The following is an 18,188-nucleotide window of genomic DNA, read 5'->3' on the forward strand; positions in this document are numbered from 1 at the left end:
GACTCACACTGCTTTTCACCTGCTCTCAGCAGCCTGCCATCTCTTCCTGGCTACAGGCCCTCATTCTCCCCTCCCAAAGCTCCAGAATCTAATCTCCCACCCTCTCTTCCAGTTTCAGAGAGACCGCTGGCTCTATTTGCTTCTGGACTGAAGACATTTTACCTTTATCTCTGTATGTGTGTTTCTGTTTTCCTGCTGGCTGGAATTAGAGTCACTGGTGTTTCTATGAGATAGAAGGAAGTTGGTGATTAAAAGCGGAGTGGATGTAGAACATGGGGACCGAGGACGAGGACTATAACTTCGTGTTTAAAGGTACATCTGACTTGCTTTCTTCTTGCTGTTGTTAAAGGAAAGTTCAGTTTGATTAAAATTTGCATGCTATAATTCGGCTGAGCCATTCAGTCCTGGAGCTCCACCTTTCAAAGGGCGGTCAAGCCCTGCAGCCAGCTTCTCAGAGAAATGTACTTAAAAGTTATCAGAGGAGAGCTCCGGTGAGACTTTGTTTTACCTCTGTGTGGTTTTTCACTGCCTGGTGTATTTTTCATTAGCTAGCTTACAGGGCAGTGGTTTTAGCACACCTGATCACTGCAGAGGGAGAATAGAAGAGGAAGTCCAGGGTGTGTTTTATCCTGTGAAATATTACTGACAAGTGAACAGTGCTGCGTTGGTTTTTTTTTTCCCATGCAGGGGTGTGGTTTTGAGACTGGTGCCTGTGGTAAAAATCTGCACCCCCCCCCCCCCCCCAAGTTTTTAATTTATTAATAAAATGTATGTAGAGAGACATAACTCTGCTTCCTCCGTGGAATTGCAGTTCCACATTTAGAAATATATATGTACATACTTAAAAAACAAGTACTGTTTCCAAAATCATATAGAAAGAGATAGCAGGTGCATATTTGTACTCTAATCTTCTGCCCCAAATATGTGACAGGTCTGCCTCCCAAAGAACATGTCTCTGCAGATGTCCTTCACGTGCACTGATACGGTTTATGCTACTCCAGTCTTCTTATGTCGTGCTAAAAGAAATGGAAGAGTAGTGTAGCCAGTAAGGCTCTTCCAAAAATCAACAGGAGGACGAAAGAAAGATCAAATCCTTTATTCTTGAGAGTACCCAACATGGCAGCGTGTTTCGGCTAAGTGCTTTATCCAGGGGTCTTAATACAATCTGTTAATGTCTTTAAACTTCCTATATAATAAAACTCACCCTCAACGTTCTGAGGACATTGATGTCACTGTCAGTTCCTCCAGGCACTTCCTTCCGGTTCGAAGGGTTCGTGGTGGTGAAGCCACCGAAATCACTGTGTTGGGGCCCCGCCCTCGCGTCAAACATGATGACGTCGAGGGCGGAGCTATGGCGTCAGTGGCTTCACAACCAACGACTCAGCACACTGAAGGTGGCGTTGACGTGCGTTGACGAGGACCGCAACAATGGCGGTCACTGCCTTCACAACGCCGAAGGGGTGAGCGGGGGGGGGGGGTTCGGGAGGAAAACCTTGCTAGCGCCTGTTTCATTTGCGCCAGAAACGGGCATGTTTTACTAGTATGTAGATAAAACATACACTGTCTTGAAAAAGATGCGAGGTTGGGAGGAAGTGACGTCATCAGAGTTGATGGCCGCTTAAGAGCCGCGCTCCGATGGTCCCGCAGCGAAATAAGCAAATTCCCCCGATTTAAAAAGCCTAAACTCGGCTAGAGAGAGGAGCAACAGCCGAAGAACAGCAACGGGAACGCGAGAGGGGATGCAGAGACGCGGAGATCCGCACAGATATAAAAGCGGTGCGGACAAAGCTGGAGACCCTGGGAGCCGAACTACGGGGAGAGAGAGCGGACACCGGCCGCAGAGTAGAGGAGGCAGAGAACAGACTAGATGACCACGCAGAAGAAATGGGGGCCATGGAAAAAGATGCGAGGTTGAAAATGGGGTGAAATAATCCAAAAATGCCGCGACTTTTGGTTTGCGGCGTTTATACATCCTTTTTGGATTATTTCACCCCATTTTCAACCTCGCATCTTTTTCAGGACAGCGTGTGTTTTATCTACATAAGTTTAAAGACATTAACAGATTGTATTAAGACCCCTGAAGCAGGCAGTTAGCCGAAACATGGTGCCGTGTCGGGTACTCTCAAGAATAAAGGATTTGATCTTTCTTTCATCCCCCTGTTGATTTTTGGAACAGCCTTACTGGCTACGCTAAGCTTCCTGTGTGTACTTTTATACATAGTGAGCTACAGTCTTCCGCTGCTCCGGTTTTCACTTTTGTGCTAAAAGAAATGTTCATGTCCCCCCCCCCCCTCCTTTACTATGCTTTTTATATCGGCTACCCATCAAATTTCGCACTCAAGTCAAGATCTTATGTCTGGCTTTTAAGGTCTGTTAGTTGGGAACTCTTTATTTGTCAAGTATGGTTATTCCGTACACCCCTTCCATAAGCACTCACGAGGCCTCACAGCTATCTTGATCTTAAATTATGCAGAATTCTTGATATACTACTACTACTACTTATCATTTCTATAGCGCTACCGGACGTACGCAGCGCTTCACACTTGAACATGGAGAGACATAATCAACACATGTACATCCACTGCATAAATCTATATCAATCGTATTCTAAAGCTTAACGGACCATTGGAGGGATCTTCCACTAGGGGTAACCTCTATTGCGAAAGTAGGTGGAACACCTTATTTTCATCATCAGTCCGATATCGTTCTTGAATTTTGTTACTTATTTTTATCATCAAAATCTTCGATTTTGTTTGTATTGTAAAAATTGATGATTTTGATGATAACAATAAGTAAGAAATTCAAGAACGCTATCGGACTGATGACGAAATAAGGTGATCCACCTACTTTCACAATAGAGGTTACCCCTAGTGGAAGATCCCTCCAATGGTCCGTTAAGCTTTAGAATACGATTGATATAGATTTATGCAGTGGATGTACATGTGTTGATTTATTCTGTGTACCCTGGCAAGTTCATCATGTTCTTTGGATGGTCACCATCTCGCTCTTCAGGTACCTAAGAAGGCCTGCTATGAAAGTATCAGAATATCTGCATTTTTGTATTTAGCTCCTAGACTGTGGAATGATCTGCCTAAGTATATTAGATCAGAACTCTCCTTTTTAAAATTGAAATCCCACATCTGTTACTCTCTCAGCCACTTCACTATTACTGAAATTCAAACTGGATTTTTAAACTGTAAGCCACATTGAATTCAAGCTTGTTTTTGGGATAATGTGGGATATAAATATCATAAAATAAATATTTTCTTGAGCTAGCGTATGGATCCCTAAGTCTATAACTTTCTTCCCCTTCCTCCTCCCAGTTCTGTTAGGTCTGGAAGATTAGTGAGCAATCTATCTGTGTTCCCCTCCTCTGCCCCTTTCTCTGAGCTTTCCCGCTCCCTTCTTTTCTAGTTTTGATTATGTCAACTTTCCTATCAATTAAAATGGCGTTCCTTGCCAGTAATTGTATGAATTTTATGTTATTGTAAACCGCTTTGATCAAACTCTGGTAAAACAGTATATCAAACGCATGAATAAACGTAAACAGTTGAAGGGAGTCAGGAAAAAGAGTTCAACTTACATCTCACTGTAGGAAAAAAAGTAATAGAGACGCCAAGTTACCCAGCTCCAGGAAGGAGATTTCAAGACCATCTTCGATTCTGACTACCCTATCCTGTTGCATTATGGGCCTGCAGCACTGATTTCAATGGGTAAAATCAGGGACACTACTTTAGAATGTAAGTTCAAAACCATGACTAGCCAAAACGTCTCCCTCCTGGAACATGGCAGGGCCAGGGCCCAAGATTGGGGATCCCCACCAGCCACAGAAGGGAGCACCAATCCCACCAACCAAAGATCTCCTGGCCAGAACATTTGCAACTTGGGCAGCTGGCATCAAAGATGCCAGATGGGCAGTTTTCCTGCCCAATTGGGCAGCTTTCCGCGACCCGCTGCGGGAAATTTTTGCCCGCTGCGGGTCGCGGTTTTTTGGGCGGCTTTCTTTTTCGTTGGGAGGGTTTTTTTTCCTCGCCGGCTGCAGTTTTTCACCCCGCAGGGGCGTGGTTAATGACATCAGGGGTGGAGCTGTTGGCATTGGGGGCAGAGCTGTTGACAGGGGCGGAGCTAACATTGGAGTGGAGCTGTTGACATCAGGGGTGGAGCTGATGACGGCGGGGGCGGGGTGTGCGGTTTTTGGGCGGGTTTAGAGGCTAGTTTGGGTCGGAAAAATTATTTAAATCTGGCAACCCTGGCTGGCATCCCTCTGCCTCCTCCTCCTCCATTCTCTATTTCTGTGGATAACACTCTCATCCTTCCTGTCTCATCAGCTCATAACCTTGGGGTCATCTTCGACTCTTCCCTCGCCTTCTCTGCACATATCAGCAGATTGCTAAAACCTGTCGTTTCTTTCTCTATAATATCACCAAAATTCGCCCTTTCCTTTCTGAGCACACTACCAGAACCCTCATCCACACTCTTATCACCTCTCGCTTAGACTATTGCAACTTGCTTCTCACAGGTCTCCCACTTAGCCATCTCTCTCCTCTTCAATCTGTTCAAAATTCTGCTGCATGACTAATATTCCGCCAGTGTCGTTATGCTCATATTAGCCCTCTCCTCAAGTCACTTCACTGGCTTCCTATCCGTTTCCGCATACAGTTCAAACTCCTCTTATTGACCTATAAGTGCATTCACTCTGCAGCTCCTCAGTACCTCTCCACTCTCATCTCTCCCTACATTCCTCCCCGGGAACTCCGTTCACTGGGTAAATCTCTCTTATCTGCACCCTTCTCCTCCACTGCTAACTCCAGACTCCGTTCCTTTTATCTTGCTGCACCATATGCCTGGAATAGACTTCCTGAGCCGGTACGTCAAGCTCCATCTCTGGCCAACTTCAAATCTAAGCTAAAAGCCCACCTTTTTGATGCTGCTTTTAACTCCTAACCCTTATTCACTTGTTCAGAACCCTTATTTTATCATCCTCACTTTAATATTCCCTCATCTCTTATTTGTCCTGTTTGTCTGTCCTAATTAGAGTGTAAGCTCTGTCGAGCAGGGACTGTCTCTTCATGTTCAAGTGTACAGCACTGCGTACGTCTAGTAGCGCTATAGAAATGATAAGTAGTAGTAAGTGGCTTGGGAATAATACCACCGGCTGCCCAGATTGCAAGTTTTTGGTCAGGGAGGAGGGCAGAGATAGAGAGAAAATTTTGGGCCTACCTTCTTTAGGCTCAGGCCTACCCTAAATCAGTTGTCTGGCTATGCCACTGGATAGCTCTGGGTCAGCAGGAAGGAAAGGGGATGGGATTTGATATACCATCTTTCTGTGGTTAAAATCAAAGCGCGGGTACATATTCTGTACCTGGGGCGATGGAGGGTTAAGTGACTTGCCCAGAGTCATAAGACGCTGCAGTAGGAATTGAACCTGGTTTCTCAGGCCACTGCACTAACCATCGGTCCACTCCAGCAGGCTGCGCCAATCCTGGTTTTACCTTTGTTGTATCTTTTGACTTGTTGGCCACATTTCTGTAAGAAAAGAAGGTGTTTCACCATGTTAATCATTAACCAGGACTGGCTTAGCTTATCTCAGAGGACCTGAAGCTATGTGGTCACATTTTTCCGCTCTCCAAGGATCTATAATGGATGCTGTTTGTACCAATATAAAAGTTTACCCTTACCCAATTTAGTGACTGAGTGTGGGGGGGGGGGGGGGGGGGGGTGCGGTTGGTGTTGGTTTTTCTTGATGGTTGTGTTCTCTGTATAGAGGAACCTGGATTTGATTCCTGCGCCAGGTCAGTGGGGCTGAGATTGCTATGGAAGGACCACTTACAGCTGCTGTGGGAGGGAGGCCCAGTCATTGCACATCAGTGACACCTAGTGATTGGATTTAGAGCCCATGGTTTCAGGCTTCTGAAGGGAGCCCTGGCTCAGGAGGAAGTGGGAGGGGATTAGCAATAAGGAAGGGTCGTAGTAGATGAAGGATTATGGTGGGTAGAAGCCCAAAAGATCAGGAAGAAGCCACAAAGAACAGGGTGGGAGGAAATCATCATTTGATCTATTATTACTGCCAAGTTATCCAACTCCAGGAGGGAGGCTTTTGGTCCAGTCCTGAGTTTAAACTCAAATTTTATTGCATTGCGGTATTTCTTGTCCCTGAAATCACTGCTGGTCCCATAATGCACCAGAATAGGATTATCAGAAATCCAGGACTGGCCTCATATCTCCCTACTGAAGCTGTGTAACTTGGCAGCTGTTCCTAGATTGCAGAAGCAAGGAGAGGGTCTGAAGCACACCGATGAAACAGACCAAAAGAAAGTACAAAGGGGCCTTCAGATGCAGGACAATGTAGATACTTAATACAAAAAGACTCGACACGGGCCGTGTTTCGGTGACAACTCGCCTGCCTCAGGGGTTTGCAAATCAGAAACATCCGCCTCTCAGTCCTGCAAGCACGGGAAAATCCTGTCTGGAAAAAAAGCGCCAAATGAACAAGGGGCAACACATGTCGTAGACAGGTTGAGCTGATCCTGTCCTTACTTGGTTGCATGTCTGGAGAGTTAGTCTGGACTACATCTCCCTGCATTCAGTGGGGCAAAAGCAGGACTGTCTTAGCTGAATCTAGGTGATAATCATCTGGTAAGAGTTCAGCCTTCCCAAACGTATGTTTGTACGTTTGGGAAGCTTGCCAGGTGCCCTTGGCCTGGATTGGCCGCTGTCGTGGACAGGATGCTGGGCTCGATGGACCCTTGGTCTTTTCCCAGTGTGGCATTACTTATGTACTTATGCAGGGCCCAGTGGTCTTTAGACTGTAAACCAGTGCGTCCCATTTTTTTTGTGCCTGTGACCTCATGACTGCAGGCAAATGAAATTGTGTGACCCCCCCCGGAGGTGCAGAATAATGATGCATCTATGCAGAGCCCACCAAGGTTGTGACCCCCTTTGGGCTTCCAACCCATGGTTTGGAAAGTTCTGCGGTACACCCTTTAGGTAGGGAATCTCTTCACCAAACTCCCCCCACCCCCCTCTGTTTTGTAAGAACAAGCATTTCTGCACACCTTGTATTCATGGGTGCAGGCGGCAAGGAAGACTGTGTCAGAATTTAAGAAAGTGTAGGACAGGCACATGGGATCCCTTAGGAAAAGGAGAAGTTAGGGTTACTGAGGAAGGGTAGACTGGATGGGCCATTTGACCATATCTGCCCTCATGTTTCTATTGCCACAGCACTTCTCTGTACACTGCTCCTCCCAGACCCTTATCAGTTGCTTCTGTTTACAAAGAAACTTCACACTTACCAGCTGACTTTCCAATTCTAGGTCCTTACCTTGCTTTCTGGTGTGGAATGTTTGGGATTTTTAAGAATATTATCAGTCTTTTGACATGCCTTGATTGCAATTTCCATCAGATTTGTATTTTCTTTCACTTTCCTAGTCTCTGGTAGGATCTAGGGGACTGGAGGGCTTGGGATGGGCACAGGAGTACAGAGCTGTCACCCCTAGGACTGGAGGACTGAAGGGATAGACACAGGGATATAGAGCCTGTTGCGTCTAGGACTGGAGGAGTCAGGGGATAGACGTGGATACAGAGCCTGTTGCCTGGAGGACTGGAGGACTCAAGGGATACACACAGGGATACAGAGCCTGTCACCTCCAGGACTGGAGGACTCAAGGGATAGACACCGGGATACAGAGCCTGTCATCTCTTGGAGGTTCAAACTCCATTTGGTGTGTTAGTAGTGAAGCTGATTACCATCTGAAACCACAATGACCTGAGTGACATGAGTTGATAGTCCTGTTCCTTTCCTGGTGTACAGAATCCCAGATCCCTATAAGTGAGAGCAACCCAGTTGGCACTTTACAGAAATTTCCACCACCCCCTTCATCCTCCCTTCCCTGAAAAGTGTATCATGCTTATTCTCTGTCACTGTTCATTATCCATCTACTGACACCCATTGTGTGCATTATGCATTACTGACACACATGGAGATTTCTCCAGCGAATGTTCCACTTTATTTGCAAAGGACTGAAATACAAAACAACTCACGCATCCGGTTTTTCCTACATAAGCGCACAACTATGGAATGGCCTCCCAAAAGCGGTGAAAACAATCCATGACCACCTGAACTTTAGGAAATCACTAAAAACCAACCTCTTCAAAAAGGCCTACCCCAACGACCCCACGTAAATCTCTTCACCCAGGAACATAACATGACTAATGATCGTACTGGATCTCACGCAATCTTCATCCCTTCCTATCCTCCACATATGCCTCAATCGATCACTATACAACCTGTATTTGTTATCAACCGACTGGGCAAACGCCTTTGACGGTACTATGTGAGCCACATTGAGCTTCAAATAGGTGGGAAAATGTGGGGTACAAATGCAACAAATAAAAATAATATGTTTTCAAAGGTTGGTACAGGGAAAAATAAGCTAGGACACCCCCTCCCTTTTTTCCCCAGAATATGACCAACCCTTGTGCATTGCACTGGGGTGTGCCATGTCCAAATCAATTTGTACCAATTCAGATAAAATTGGGCAGTGGGGCTTATGACAGTTCATGGAGGAGTTTAATGGTTAGTGCAGTGGCCTGAGAACCTGGGGAGCTGAGTTCAGTTCCCACTGCAGGTCCCTGTGATTCTGGGCAAGTCACTTAACCCTCCGTTGCCCCAGGTACAAAATACTTAGATTGTGAGTCCACCAGGGACAGAGGAAGTACCTTTGGTTGTACCCATTGACTCTCTTTGGCAAAAAACATCCCCATTATACATCATAAGAGGATCGGCTGTGGCCCTTTGGGGCTCAGGCCCAAGCCCTCTGTGCGAAACAGCCAGCTGGAGGGTTGCTGGCAAACTGTGGCCCAGCTACAGGCTCTACGAGCAGGTTGGTCTGGTGACAGACTGGGAGCTCAATGAAAGCTGACTTTGTAGGGTGTGTTTTTCTTCTTTTGGTTTTCACCAGGCTGCTCAGAGATTCCTGCCAAGCCAGCCCATCTCCTGGAGAACAAGGTCTGAAATTCAGCTGAAAGTGTAAACAAAGCCCGTATGATGCTATCAGGAGCGAGGAGCTATTTAATAGCAAACTCTGATTATGCAGCCCAGCAAGTCAAGGATTTAGCAAGTGTTTAACATAGGCAACCAAGAATGCTGGTGCCCAGATGGATGCCTGAAGAGGTCGTCTGGGCTCCGCCCAGGGGCTTTTAAACCCCTTTTAGTTCCCCGCCCTTACCAGAGGGGTGCCCTTGGGCGGCGGGAACATGCCTGCCACGCCTCGCTCACACCCCGCTGGCACCGGTGCGCATGCTCGTCGGGGCACGGCGCCATGTTATAGGCGGCTCCGTGCACCCGTGGGGGCACTGCGCCTTGCTTTTCCCCCCATTTTTTGCTGAGGGATGGGGGGGGGGGGGAAGGGATTCCAACCTTTTATCAATCAGGAAGAAGTGTTCTCTGTTTTCCACAGGGGAGAGGCCAACTAAGAGGTTTGCAAGCTAAATGATGTTTTGGCCAACTTTGTTAGCCTGCAAATTGAGCCAGTATTTTCAGAATGTTTCATTAATTTATCTATTCTTTTTATTTACATGAAGAAAATGGAAAGTCCTCACACATAGACGCTCTGGACAGAATTGGTTTTACATAAAGTCCAGATGCTGCTATGGAAATCCTTTCAGGGTTAATAGCCATCTGGCTATCTGAGGACTAGGATTGGTGGTCATATTCTGGAAAGGGGGTGGGGGGGTACTAGCTCCTTTTTCCGTGTACCAACCTTTGAAAACATATAAAGTGGAACATTCATTGGAGAAATCTCCACGTGTGGTGACATGTTCAAATTAAGGGCCCCAGAATGGGAAGGGGAGGGGATGGAATTAACCTTATAAGAATGAGCAGCAGCTGGAGTGGGCCTCTTTCTTTTGTGCCGTCCGCCACACACACACACACACACACTTCAGGGACTGCAATCAGGATTTACATCACTGCCAATGTCCCATTAAAATACACTTAAAGCAGGGATCTGTTAGGAGCTTAGTCAACGGAAGTGTTGGAGCTATTGTGAAGTAGGCACTGAGATAACAGCTTATCGATAGTGATGACAGAAGTTATTAGAGGTGGACTTGGCGTGTTATGAATCTAGGTGTCTCAGCCATTACAACTTATAAAAACAGGGGTAGCATTGACAATCTAGCTGTATTTTTCTTTCCTCCCCTCCAATTCCAGTTGGCTAAGGACACAGGCAGGCCTATGGGGATGTGGGGCCTCATTTGCATACATCAGTTGGGGCTGAAAAGCAGGGCCACGTGTGAAAAACAGCTGGTCGGTCACAATAGGGCCGGGCCCTTGCTAAGGGTGGACGGGCAGCCATCTTTGAGGCTCAGCCTGTCAATGGGGCTGGGGCTGGAGAAATTGCCCGGCCGCCCACAAGTGACAGCCCTTACCCAGGGTCTAAATATTTCACCTTGGTCCTCTGTTAATTTTGTCAGAATTGAGATGATCCATCAGTTCTCTTTTCTCAACATCAGTAATAATGTTCTACTGCAGGGGTGAGTTCATACCAGATCCCTATCTGTACGCTCTGAGACTTCGCTGTGACTTCGGTTGCCAGACGTCACAGGACTCACCTTCAGAGCTTGTCTCTCAGACTCTCATTCTACTTTTCAATTTTGTGCCCCAACAGTGGTTCTGATTGGAGAATCTGGTGTGGGGAAGACGAACCTCCTGTCACGATTCACACGTAATGAGTTCAACCACGACAGCCGCACCACCATCGGGGTCGAGTTCTCGACACGCACTGTCACGCTGGATGGCTTGATGGTCAAGGCGCAGATCTGGGACACGGCGGGGCTGGAGCGTTATCGCGCCATCACATCTGCGTAAGGACTTTGCCATTCAGTAATTCTTACCCTGGTCCTGCAGGCCGCTGACGCAATACTTCTAACTCCGTTCCATTCCCATTTATTGGTTCAGATGCACTGGAATAAATATCTTTCTGTATTCACAGGGGAAATTCCAGGAGGAGAAAGGCCTTAGTTAGAGCAACCCCTATTACAGTGAAACGTGCCTAGGGATCTATATAGTGCCTGCAAGACCATAGGGTTAACGTTTCTTTGCAAGAATGAGTTTTTGTAATACCACTTTGGGGGGGGGGGGGGGGGAGGGTTGGTGCAGTACTGGTATAGAAAGAAAAGATGCCTGCTAGTATCACACAAGGTCAATAGTTCAGTATTATCTAAGAGAGAACAGGGGATCCCAACATCATAATGCTGGGGTCCTGGCTCAAAGGGAGGAATGTCCTCTTAACACCATGCTGGGACACTGGGTCAGTACTGGTTACATAGTAACATAGTAGATGACGACAGAAAAAGACCTGCACGGTCCACCCAGTCTGCCCAAGAAGATAAATTCATATGTGCTACTTTTTTATTTGTACTGTCCTCTTCAGTGCACAGACCGTATAAGTCTGGCCAGCCCTATCCCCGCCTCCCAACCACCAGCTCTGGCACAGACCCTATATGTCTGCCCAGGACTATCCCTGCCTCCCAACTACCAGTCCCGCCTCCCACCACCAATTCTGGCACAGACCGTATAAGTCTGCCCAGCACTATCCCTGCCTCCCACCACCGGCTCTGGCACAGACCGTATAAGTCTGCCCAGCACTATCCCCGCCGCCCAACCACCAGCCCCGGCACAGACCGTGTAAGTCTGCCCAGCACTATCCCCGCCCCCCAACCACCAGCCCCACCTCCCACCACCAGCTCTGGCACAGACCGTATAAGTCTGCCCAGCACTATCCCCACCGCCCAACCACCAGCCCCGGCACAGACCGTATAAGTCTGCCCTGCACTAGCCCTGCCTCCCAACCACCAGCTCTGCCACCCATTCTAGGCTAAGCTCCTGAGGATCCCTTCCTTCAGAGGTTCAGAGGGAAGAGTGTTTCCTAACACTATCCTGGGACACTGGGTCAGTACTGGTTCAGAGGGGAAAGTAACACCATGCTGAGACACTGGGTCAGTACTGGCTCAAATTACAGACTAAGTGGAGATGTGAATTGAGGGGAGATGGGGAGGAACTAAAAAGACGACTGGATTTACCTCTCATGATGATGATGAGTTATGGTCAGTCTTGGGTTGGTGTCGTGGCAGTGGCGTGGGCCTGGATGGGCACAGGCCTACCCAGTGGCAGCCCAACACTGCTCTCTCCTCTCTTTCCTCTGCGGCATCCCGGCATCTGAGCTTCTGTCTCTGAACCCCATCCTTCCCCGATGTACCATACAGGCATGTTCGGCGCCTGCAGCAATTCATTCTTGCTGCTTGCGCTGGCTTCCATTTGCCACGTCCCTTCAGACAGGAAACAGGCAATGATGTCAGTGAGGGCAGGACATGGGCACGCGGCAGATGGAAGCCTGCAGGGATGGTGCAAGCAGCAAGGGAAGGACGGGGTTCAGAGACAAAAACAAAAATGCTTGGACGCTGCAGAGAAGAGGAGGGGAGATGCAGGGTTGATGAATAAAATCTGTAATTTAAAAAAATATCTCCTGCAAGATATTTCTTTTGGCAGGGGCAAGTGGAAGGGCCCATCTATGTTATCTCTGGGTCCATCCAAAATACTGAATCTGGCTACGCCTCTGTGTCATGGGACGTTGCACTGAAAGAAGTGTTGTCTTTCTTACTATTCCCACCTTGCTTCTCCTGGCAGGTATTACAGAGGCGCTGTCGGTGCTCTTCTGGTCTTTGACATCACGAAGCATCAGACGTACAACAGTGTGGACCGCTGGCTGAAGGAGCTGTATGACCATGCGGATGCTAACATCGTTGTTATGCTGGTCGGGAACAAGAAGGATCTGGGAGACCAAGCCCGAGAAGTGCCTTCTGAGGAAGCCAGGATGTATGCAGGTACTGCTGCTTCCACACAGCCATGATATCGATGCAGACAAGATCCCACCATGCTTTGTCATTAACAAACATAATACGCACCCTAGAAACTATCAGAGAGGGAAGGGCAGTGATATTGTTTGTACTCAACTAGCAGGATAAACTGATGCACCGTTATCTTCTCCAGGGTCACACAGTGCCACCGATTAAGAAGAAACTCAAACATACCGCAGGAATTCAGAGCCATGGCTCATAGGAGCTGCTATACTGGATCAGACCTGAGGCCTAGCTCAGCCAAATGGGCTGATCCTGTCCTGGTTTCCCCAGATTCTATGTAGGGAGTTAAATATGCCTTTTTTTTTATTGGACTAACTGAATACATTTTTTATTAACTTTCAAAGGCAATACCTTCTTCAGATCAGAAATAAGTGTTTTTTTGTTTTGTTTTTATTTATTACCTTTAAAAGTGGATTAACATGGCTACCACACCATTTTATGCAGGAAGTTGTAATTCTGATGTTCTTAGCTAATGCAAAGGGAAAATTCAGAACTACAACTCCCTGCATGCAATGGAGCAAAAGCAGGCCTGAACCTGTTACAACAGAGCTTGGGTGGAAAGATATAAAAGGATTAACATTAAAAATAAGTTAGTTAGGCTGTGGCCCTTTGGATTGGTTCCTTGAACCAGGGCACATGGGCTTCCAGGACCATCTAAGGCCTTTCTTTAGATGTATAAGAACAGCAGGGCCGCTGAGAGACTGAGCCGGGCCCAGGGCAAGGCCGCCACTGCCCCCCCATCGCTACCACTGTCGCCTCCCTTTCCTGCTTCCAGGCCGCCCGTCTCCACCCGCCTACCCCCAGCCCCATCGACAGCCCCCCCTCCGTCTGCCACCAGGAACCCTGCATTCAAATCGGCTGCGTGAAAGCGGCAGATCGCCTCCCTTCGGGCCCTCCCTCACTGTGCCCCGCCCTCGCGGAAACAGGAAGTTAATCAGACGAGGGCGTGACGAGGGCGGGACACAGTGAGGGAAGGCCCGAGGCGATCTGCTGCTCTCAAACAGACACGAGGCACTGCGCTGCCAGCTAGAGACTCTCCCTTTTCCAAATGCAGGGGGCCCGGTGGCAGACAGAAGGGGGCCGCTGACGGAGCCGAGGGCAGACAGGTGGAGACCAGGGACTACAGCGCCGGCGGCCTGGGAGCAGGAGAAGGAGTGAGGCCCCGGGCCCTTGGAATTTTGTCCCCCCTACCCCCCTCTCTCGGCGGCCCTGAAGAACAGTGGGAACCAGAGGAGTAGCTGCTAGGGAGAGGTGAGGATGGGTCAAGGGAAGATGTGTGTATTTAAGATTTAAGAAAATTGATCAGGCAGTACTGGGGAAGGCAACCTGTACATCTGTCGGGCCTTGCTCTGCACAGAGTCCAAGGGAGGAGAAGGGAACTCTTTTTGACAACCCCCACCCCAATTCAGCGGTATTTCCAGAATATATTCAGGTTTAGTTAGTGAACATCCAGAGCCAAGGTACTAAGGGGTTAGGGGTAATCTGGATAGGACCTAAGGCCCGAGGCAGGGGAAATAAACCTGGGTCACTGAGGCCTGTTCCAGTGTTCCTCCCTACTGCACTGTCCCTTTCTCTTGTTGCAGAGAACAACGGGCTGCTGTTTATTGAAACATCTGCACTGGACTGTACCAATGTAGAGCTTGCTTTTGAAACCGTGCTGGCAGGTAAGCGGAAGGCCGGGCCCTCCTATCCCTTCACGCTTGACCCTCTCACCCAATGAGGAACACCCCTCAACTCAGCATCAGCAGGGCTGGATGATGGAAGATCTCCATCATGGAGGCCTCAGAGACTCTGAAGGGCCTCCATGAAGGTTGCATGAAAATTTGTAGTGTAGAGCTGATAATTCTTTTACAGGATGAGACCTCCCCTAGGCAAATGAAGGGGAAGTGGGGGCAAATAATACTCCTAGCAGAAATGGGGGAAGCAGTCTTTCGTCTCCTTCCAGGGTCACTGCAAAGGTATTGGGCACCCTAGATGAATCTTCAGCCTTATCCCCCCTCCCTTCAATTAAATGTCAGGTCCACATCACAAGATTTGGATAGTTAAACTCAACAGTCATGATGATCCCACAACAATCCTACAAAAATGCATAATCGGGCATCATACTTTGAAACATTTTAGTTTGTTTTAGAAATTTTCCCCTTTTGCAGGTAAAAGTATGCACCGATGGTTCTCAACCCAGTCCTCAGGACACGTTCAGCCAGTCGGATTTTCAGGATACCCACAATGAATATTCATGAATCAGATTTGCACACAGTGGAGGCAGTGCATGGAAATCTATCTCATGCATATTCATTGTGGGTTTTCTGAAAACCCAACTGGCAGGGTGTGTCCCGAGGACCCCTGGTCTAAACTCATGACCGCCCAGGGTAGTGGTTCCCAAACCTGGTTTCGGAGGTACCCCAGCCAGTCAGGCTTTCAGGATACCCACAATGAATATTCATGAGAGAGAGTTGTGTGTACATCTCTCTCATGAATATTCATTGCAGGTATCCTGAAAACACGATTGGCTGAGATGCCTCCAGGACCAGGTTTCGGAACCACTGAGCCAGGGACTTTGTCCCAATTTCATATCCACTCCCAGCTGTAGTCTAGTCATCACAGTGACTCTCCTCAGCTGGGCTGGGGGTCACAAATCACTAGGCCCTGCGGAACCTGGATGAAATAGAACCTGGATTTGGCCACAGTATCACTATGGAATAATGCCTGAAACTCCCTCCACCCCCCCCCCCCCCGAAGAGTTCCATGAGCATGTCCTCATCCCCGGCCAACCCAGAGAGCAGAAGCCAAGCCCAAGATTGGAGCCCATGGCCTTCTGCATTGCTGGAATGGTTAAAGAAATTTGGGGGCCTTGACTTATACTTTTCTGTTTCAATAAAGCCTCCCAACATGGACAATACTTTTTAAATTGCTTTTAATTTTAGTTTTCACAATTTAAGGACATGCCTCACCAGAAATGTTTCAGGCACCTTACACAGAATCACAAGGCAGGTCCATTTGCAATATTACTGTATAGTCAGCCATCTTGTGACCCCCCATGAACAGCAGAGCCAGTGTGTTCACCATTGCAGAGCCGTAAACTGGCACCACCACAGGGCCGCGGCCAACTCCTGCTGCCAAGCCACCACATAGGCCCTGCATGCTTCCCATTTAAGAATCTCCAATTCATTAGCATCAGGATGGAAATCCAGGAGGCCATATTTCAGATATCTGTGGAATAATGTCTTAGAGGCCCCTTGTATTGAAAAACTGGGGGAGGGGATGTTTGATACGCCATCATTATCACCAGTGATGTAATGGCCGTGCAAAAGGCAGTGAGTTAAGGTCTGGCTTGCTGGAGCTTCCAGAGCTCTGGCCCTGTGCAGGGCTTTCTGCTATTTCAGGAAGGGGAAATACGCAGGCTGGTAGGCCACGCGGCTGTTATCTGCCCTCACAGTCTGTGTTTCTATGTTTAAACACAACACCCTGGGAGACTTAAAAGTGCATCAAATATTCTAAATTGAGTGTCGGTGCTCATCAGGGACATGGTGATCCAGTCCTGGGTTTACACCACCCACCTGAAACTGCTGGATGTAATACCAGAACTAGCTCGGCATGTCCAGCCTTGGCGCTCCCCATAGGGGCTCACGAAACCAAGAAACCCCCAGATCTTTTCCTTCCTCTGTTATCACTTGCTTGGGATTTTGTGTTTTTGTTTCAATTCCAGAAATTTTCAAGAAGGTGTCAAAGAACAAACCAAGCCAAGCTAAGAGCAACACGGTGTCCCTGGGCCAGGAGAACGCCTCCAGCGCGCCTGCCTCCCAGAACCCTGACGAGCGGAAGACCTGCTGCCGAAACATCTGAGAGATTAGGAGAACATTGAAAAAAAGATGTCAAATGAAAAACTGGCGAGCAAAAGTCCCCCAGCACCTCCATCACCCACCTGAACAGGGATTCTTGCTAAGACTCCAGTTGCATAGCAGTTCGGAGCCAGTCCAGCTTTTGCAGTGTAGCTTCACTTGCCCCACAGCTGAGGAGGTGCGGCACTGTGGGCTAAAGCTATTCCCTGGCCTGGAGTAGCCTCAGTTGCAGGAGGGGAATGGAAGCTTCCTTGTACTGCAGCACCTTCATGCTGGACCAAGTCCTTTTCCCCCCATGATTTGGCCAATGTGAAGTTTTAGCAGTTAATGGATCTTTTTGCTGCTACGCAGTTTTACCCTAAGGATAGCACCAAATTTTCACTTAGGAACGGTTTCCGGGGGCTGAACAGTTTGCGGTGTTTGTTTCTTGAATTTTAATGTCTTTTATGCATGAGTTGATTTGGACTTCTGTAGGGGTCTCAGTGAGAAAGTAACCCTGCCCTCTGAACGTTACAGATCCCAGCCTCTGATCTCCTCAGAGCTGTAAGTATGGGGAAGTCTACATCTGTAATGCTCAGAGGTCAGGAAGGGGACCTGCAGCTCTAGAAAGGTCATTGGGAGAACGAGATGTTTGGCTGCCCAGGGCACCAGGTTGGTAGGGAAGGGGGGAGTGTACCGAGCTGCCACTTATTAAAGATGATCTTAACCTCAGCACGGTCAATCATCACAGGATGAACCCCAGGCTGCCACCTTGGAGAGGACACCCTCCCACCCCCACCCACTGCCATGGACTACCCAGATGGTGCTGGGTCAGGGGATGGGATTTGTGTCTCTAGAAGGGTCAGAGGATGAGGTGAGGAATTAGGATCTGTGTCTGAAAAGGTCAGAAGGCAGGATCTACAACCCGCAGGCAGAGCCCGGTGTAAGGGTGGTGGGTACCGTAGGCAAACCTTCAACCTTATACCCCCCAACTTAACTTTTAGTGATAATTAAACTCAACAAGCATGGTCATCCCACAAAAATCTTATACAAATGCACAGGGCTGCCGAGAGACTGGGCCCGGGGCAAGACCGCCCCCGGGCCCCCCCCCCCCCCCCTCCCGAGGTCGGCGTTGGCAGTCACCCTCCGTCCATCACCGGGCCAGGCCACCCTGAATTGAAATCATAGTGCCTCACCTCGACCTCACTCCATGTAAAAGAAGCGCAGCAGCGGCAGTCTGCAGATCGCCTCCCTTTGGGCCTTCCCTCCCTGTGTCCCGCCCTCAGGACTGCCCTCAGACTGCCACTGCTGCACTTCTTCCACACGGAGTGAGGTTGAGGTGAGGCGCTCACGCTATGATTTCAATTCAGGGGGGCCCAGCCTGGTGGTGGACGGAGGGGGGCGGGTGGAGGGGACTGCGGCGCCAGGCCCCCCCTGGAGGCCCGGGAATAG

The 18,188-nt window shown here is 48.6% G+C and overlaps 1 protein-coding gene across 1 annotated transcript; it reads left to right on the forward strand.

The window, feature by feature from the left end:
- On the forward strand, nt 1-17,984 carry RAB25 (RAB25, member RAS oncogene family). Its single transcript, XM_030187485.1, has 5 exons — nt 1-312; nt 10,668-10,863; nt 12,686-12,882; nt 14,502-14,582; nt 16,625-17,984. Exons 1-5 carry the CDS (start codon nt 273-275, stop codon nt 16,759-16,761), a joined length of 651 nt encoding a protein of 216 aa, XP_030043345.1. The 5' UTR covers nt 1-272; the 3' UTR covers nt 16,762-17,984.
- Nucleotides 17,985-18,188: the final 204 nt, after the last annotated feature.

This window comes from Microcaecilia unicolor, chromosome 14 (genome assembly GCF_901765095.1).
Source record: "Microcaecilia unicolor chromosome 14, aMicUni1.1, whole genome shotgun sequence".
In the NCBI taxonomy this organism is placed as follows: Eukaryota; Metazoa; Chordata; class Amphibia; order Gymnophiona; family Siphonopidae; genus Microcaecilia; species Microcaecilia unicolor.

Excerpts from the sequence above, each read along its gene's own strand:
- RAB25 (XM_030187485.1), top strand. The coding sequence starts at position 273 with ATGGGGACCGAGGACGAGGACTATAACTTCGTGTTTAAAG. Across the intron at positions 313-10,667 it reads CTATAACTTCGTGTTTAAAG|TGGTTCTGATTGGAGAATCT; the intron begins GTACATCTGACT and ends GTGCCCCAACAG. Across the intron at positions 12,883-14,501 it reads GGAAGCCAGGATGTATGCAG|AGAACAACGGGCTGCTGTTT; the intron begins GTACTGCTGCTT and ends CTCTTGTTGCAG.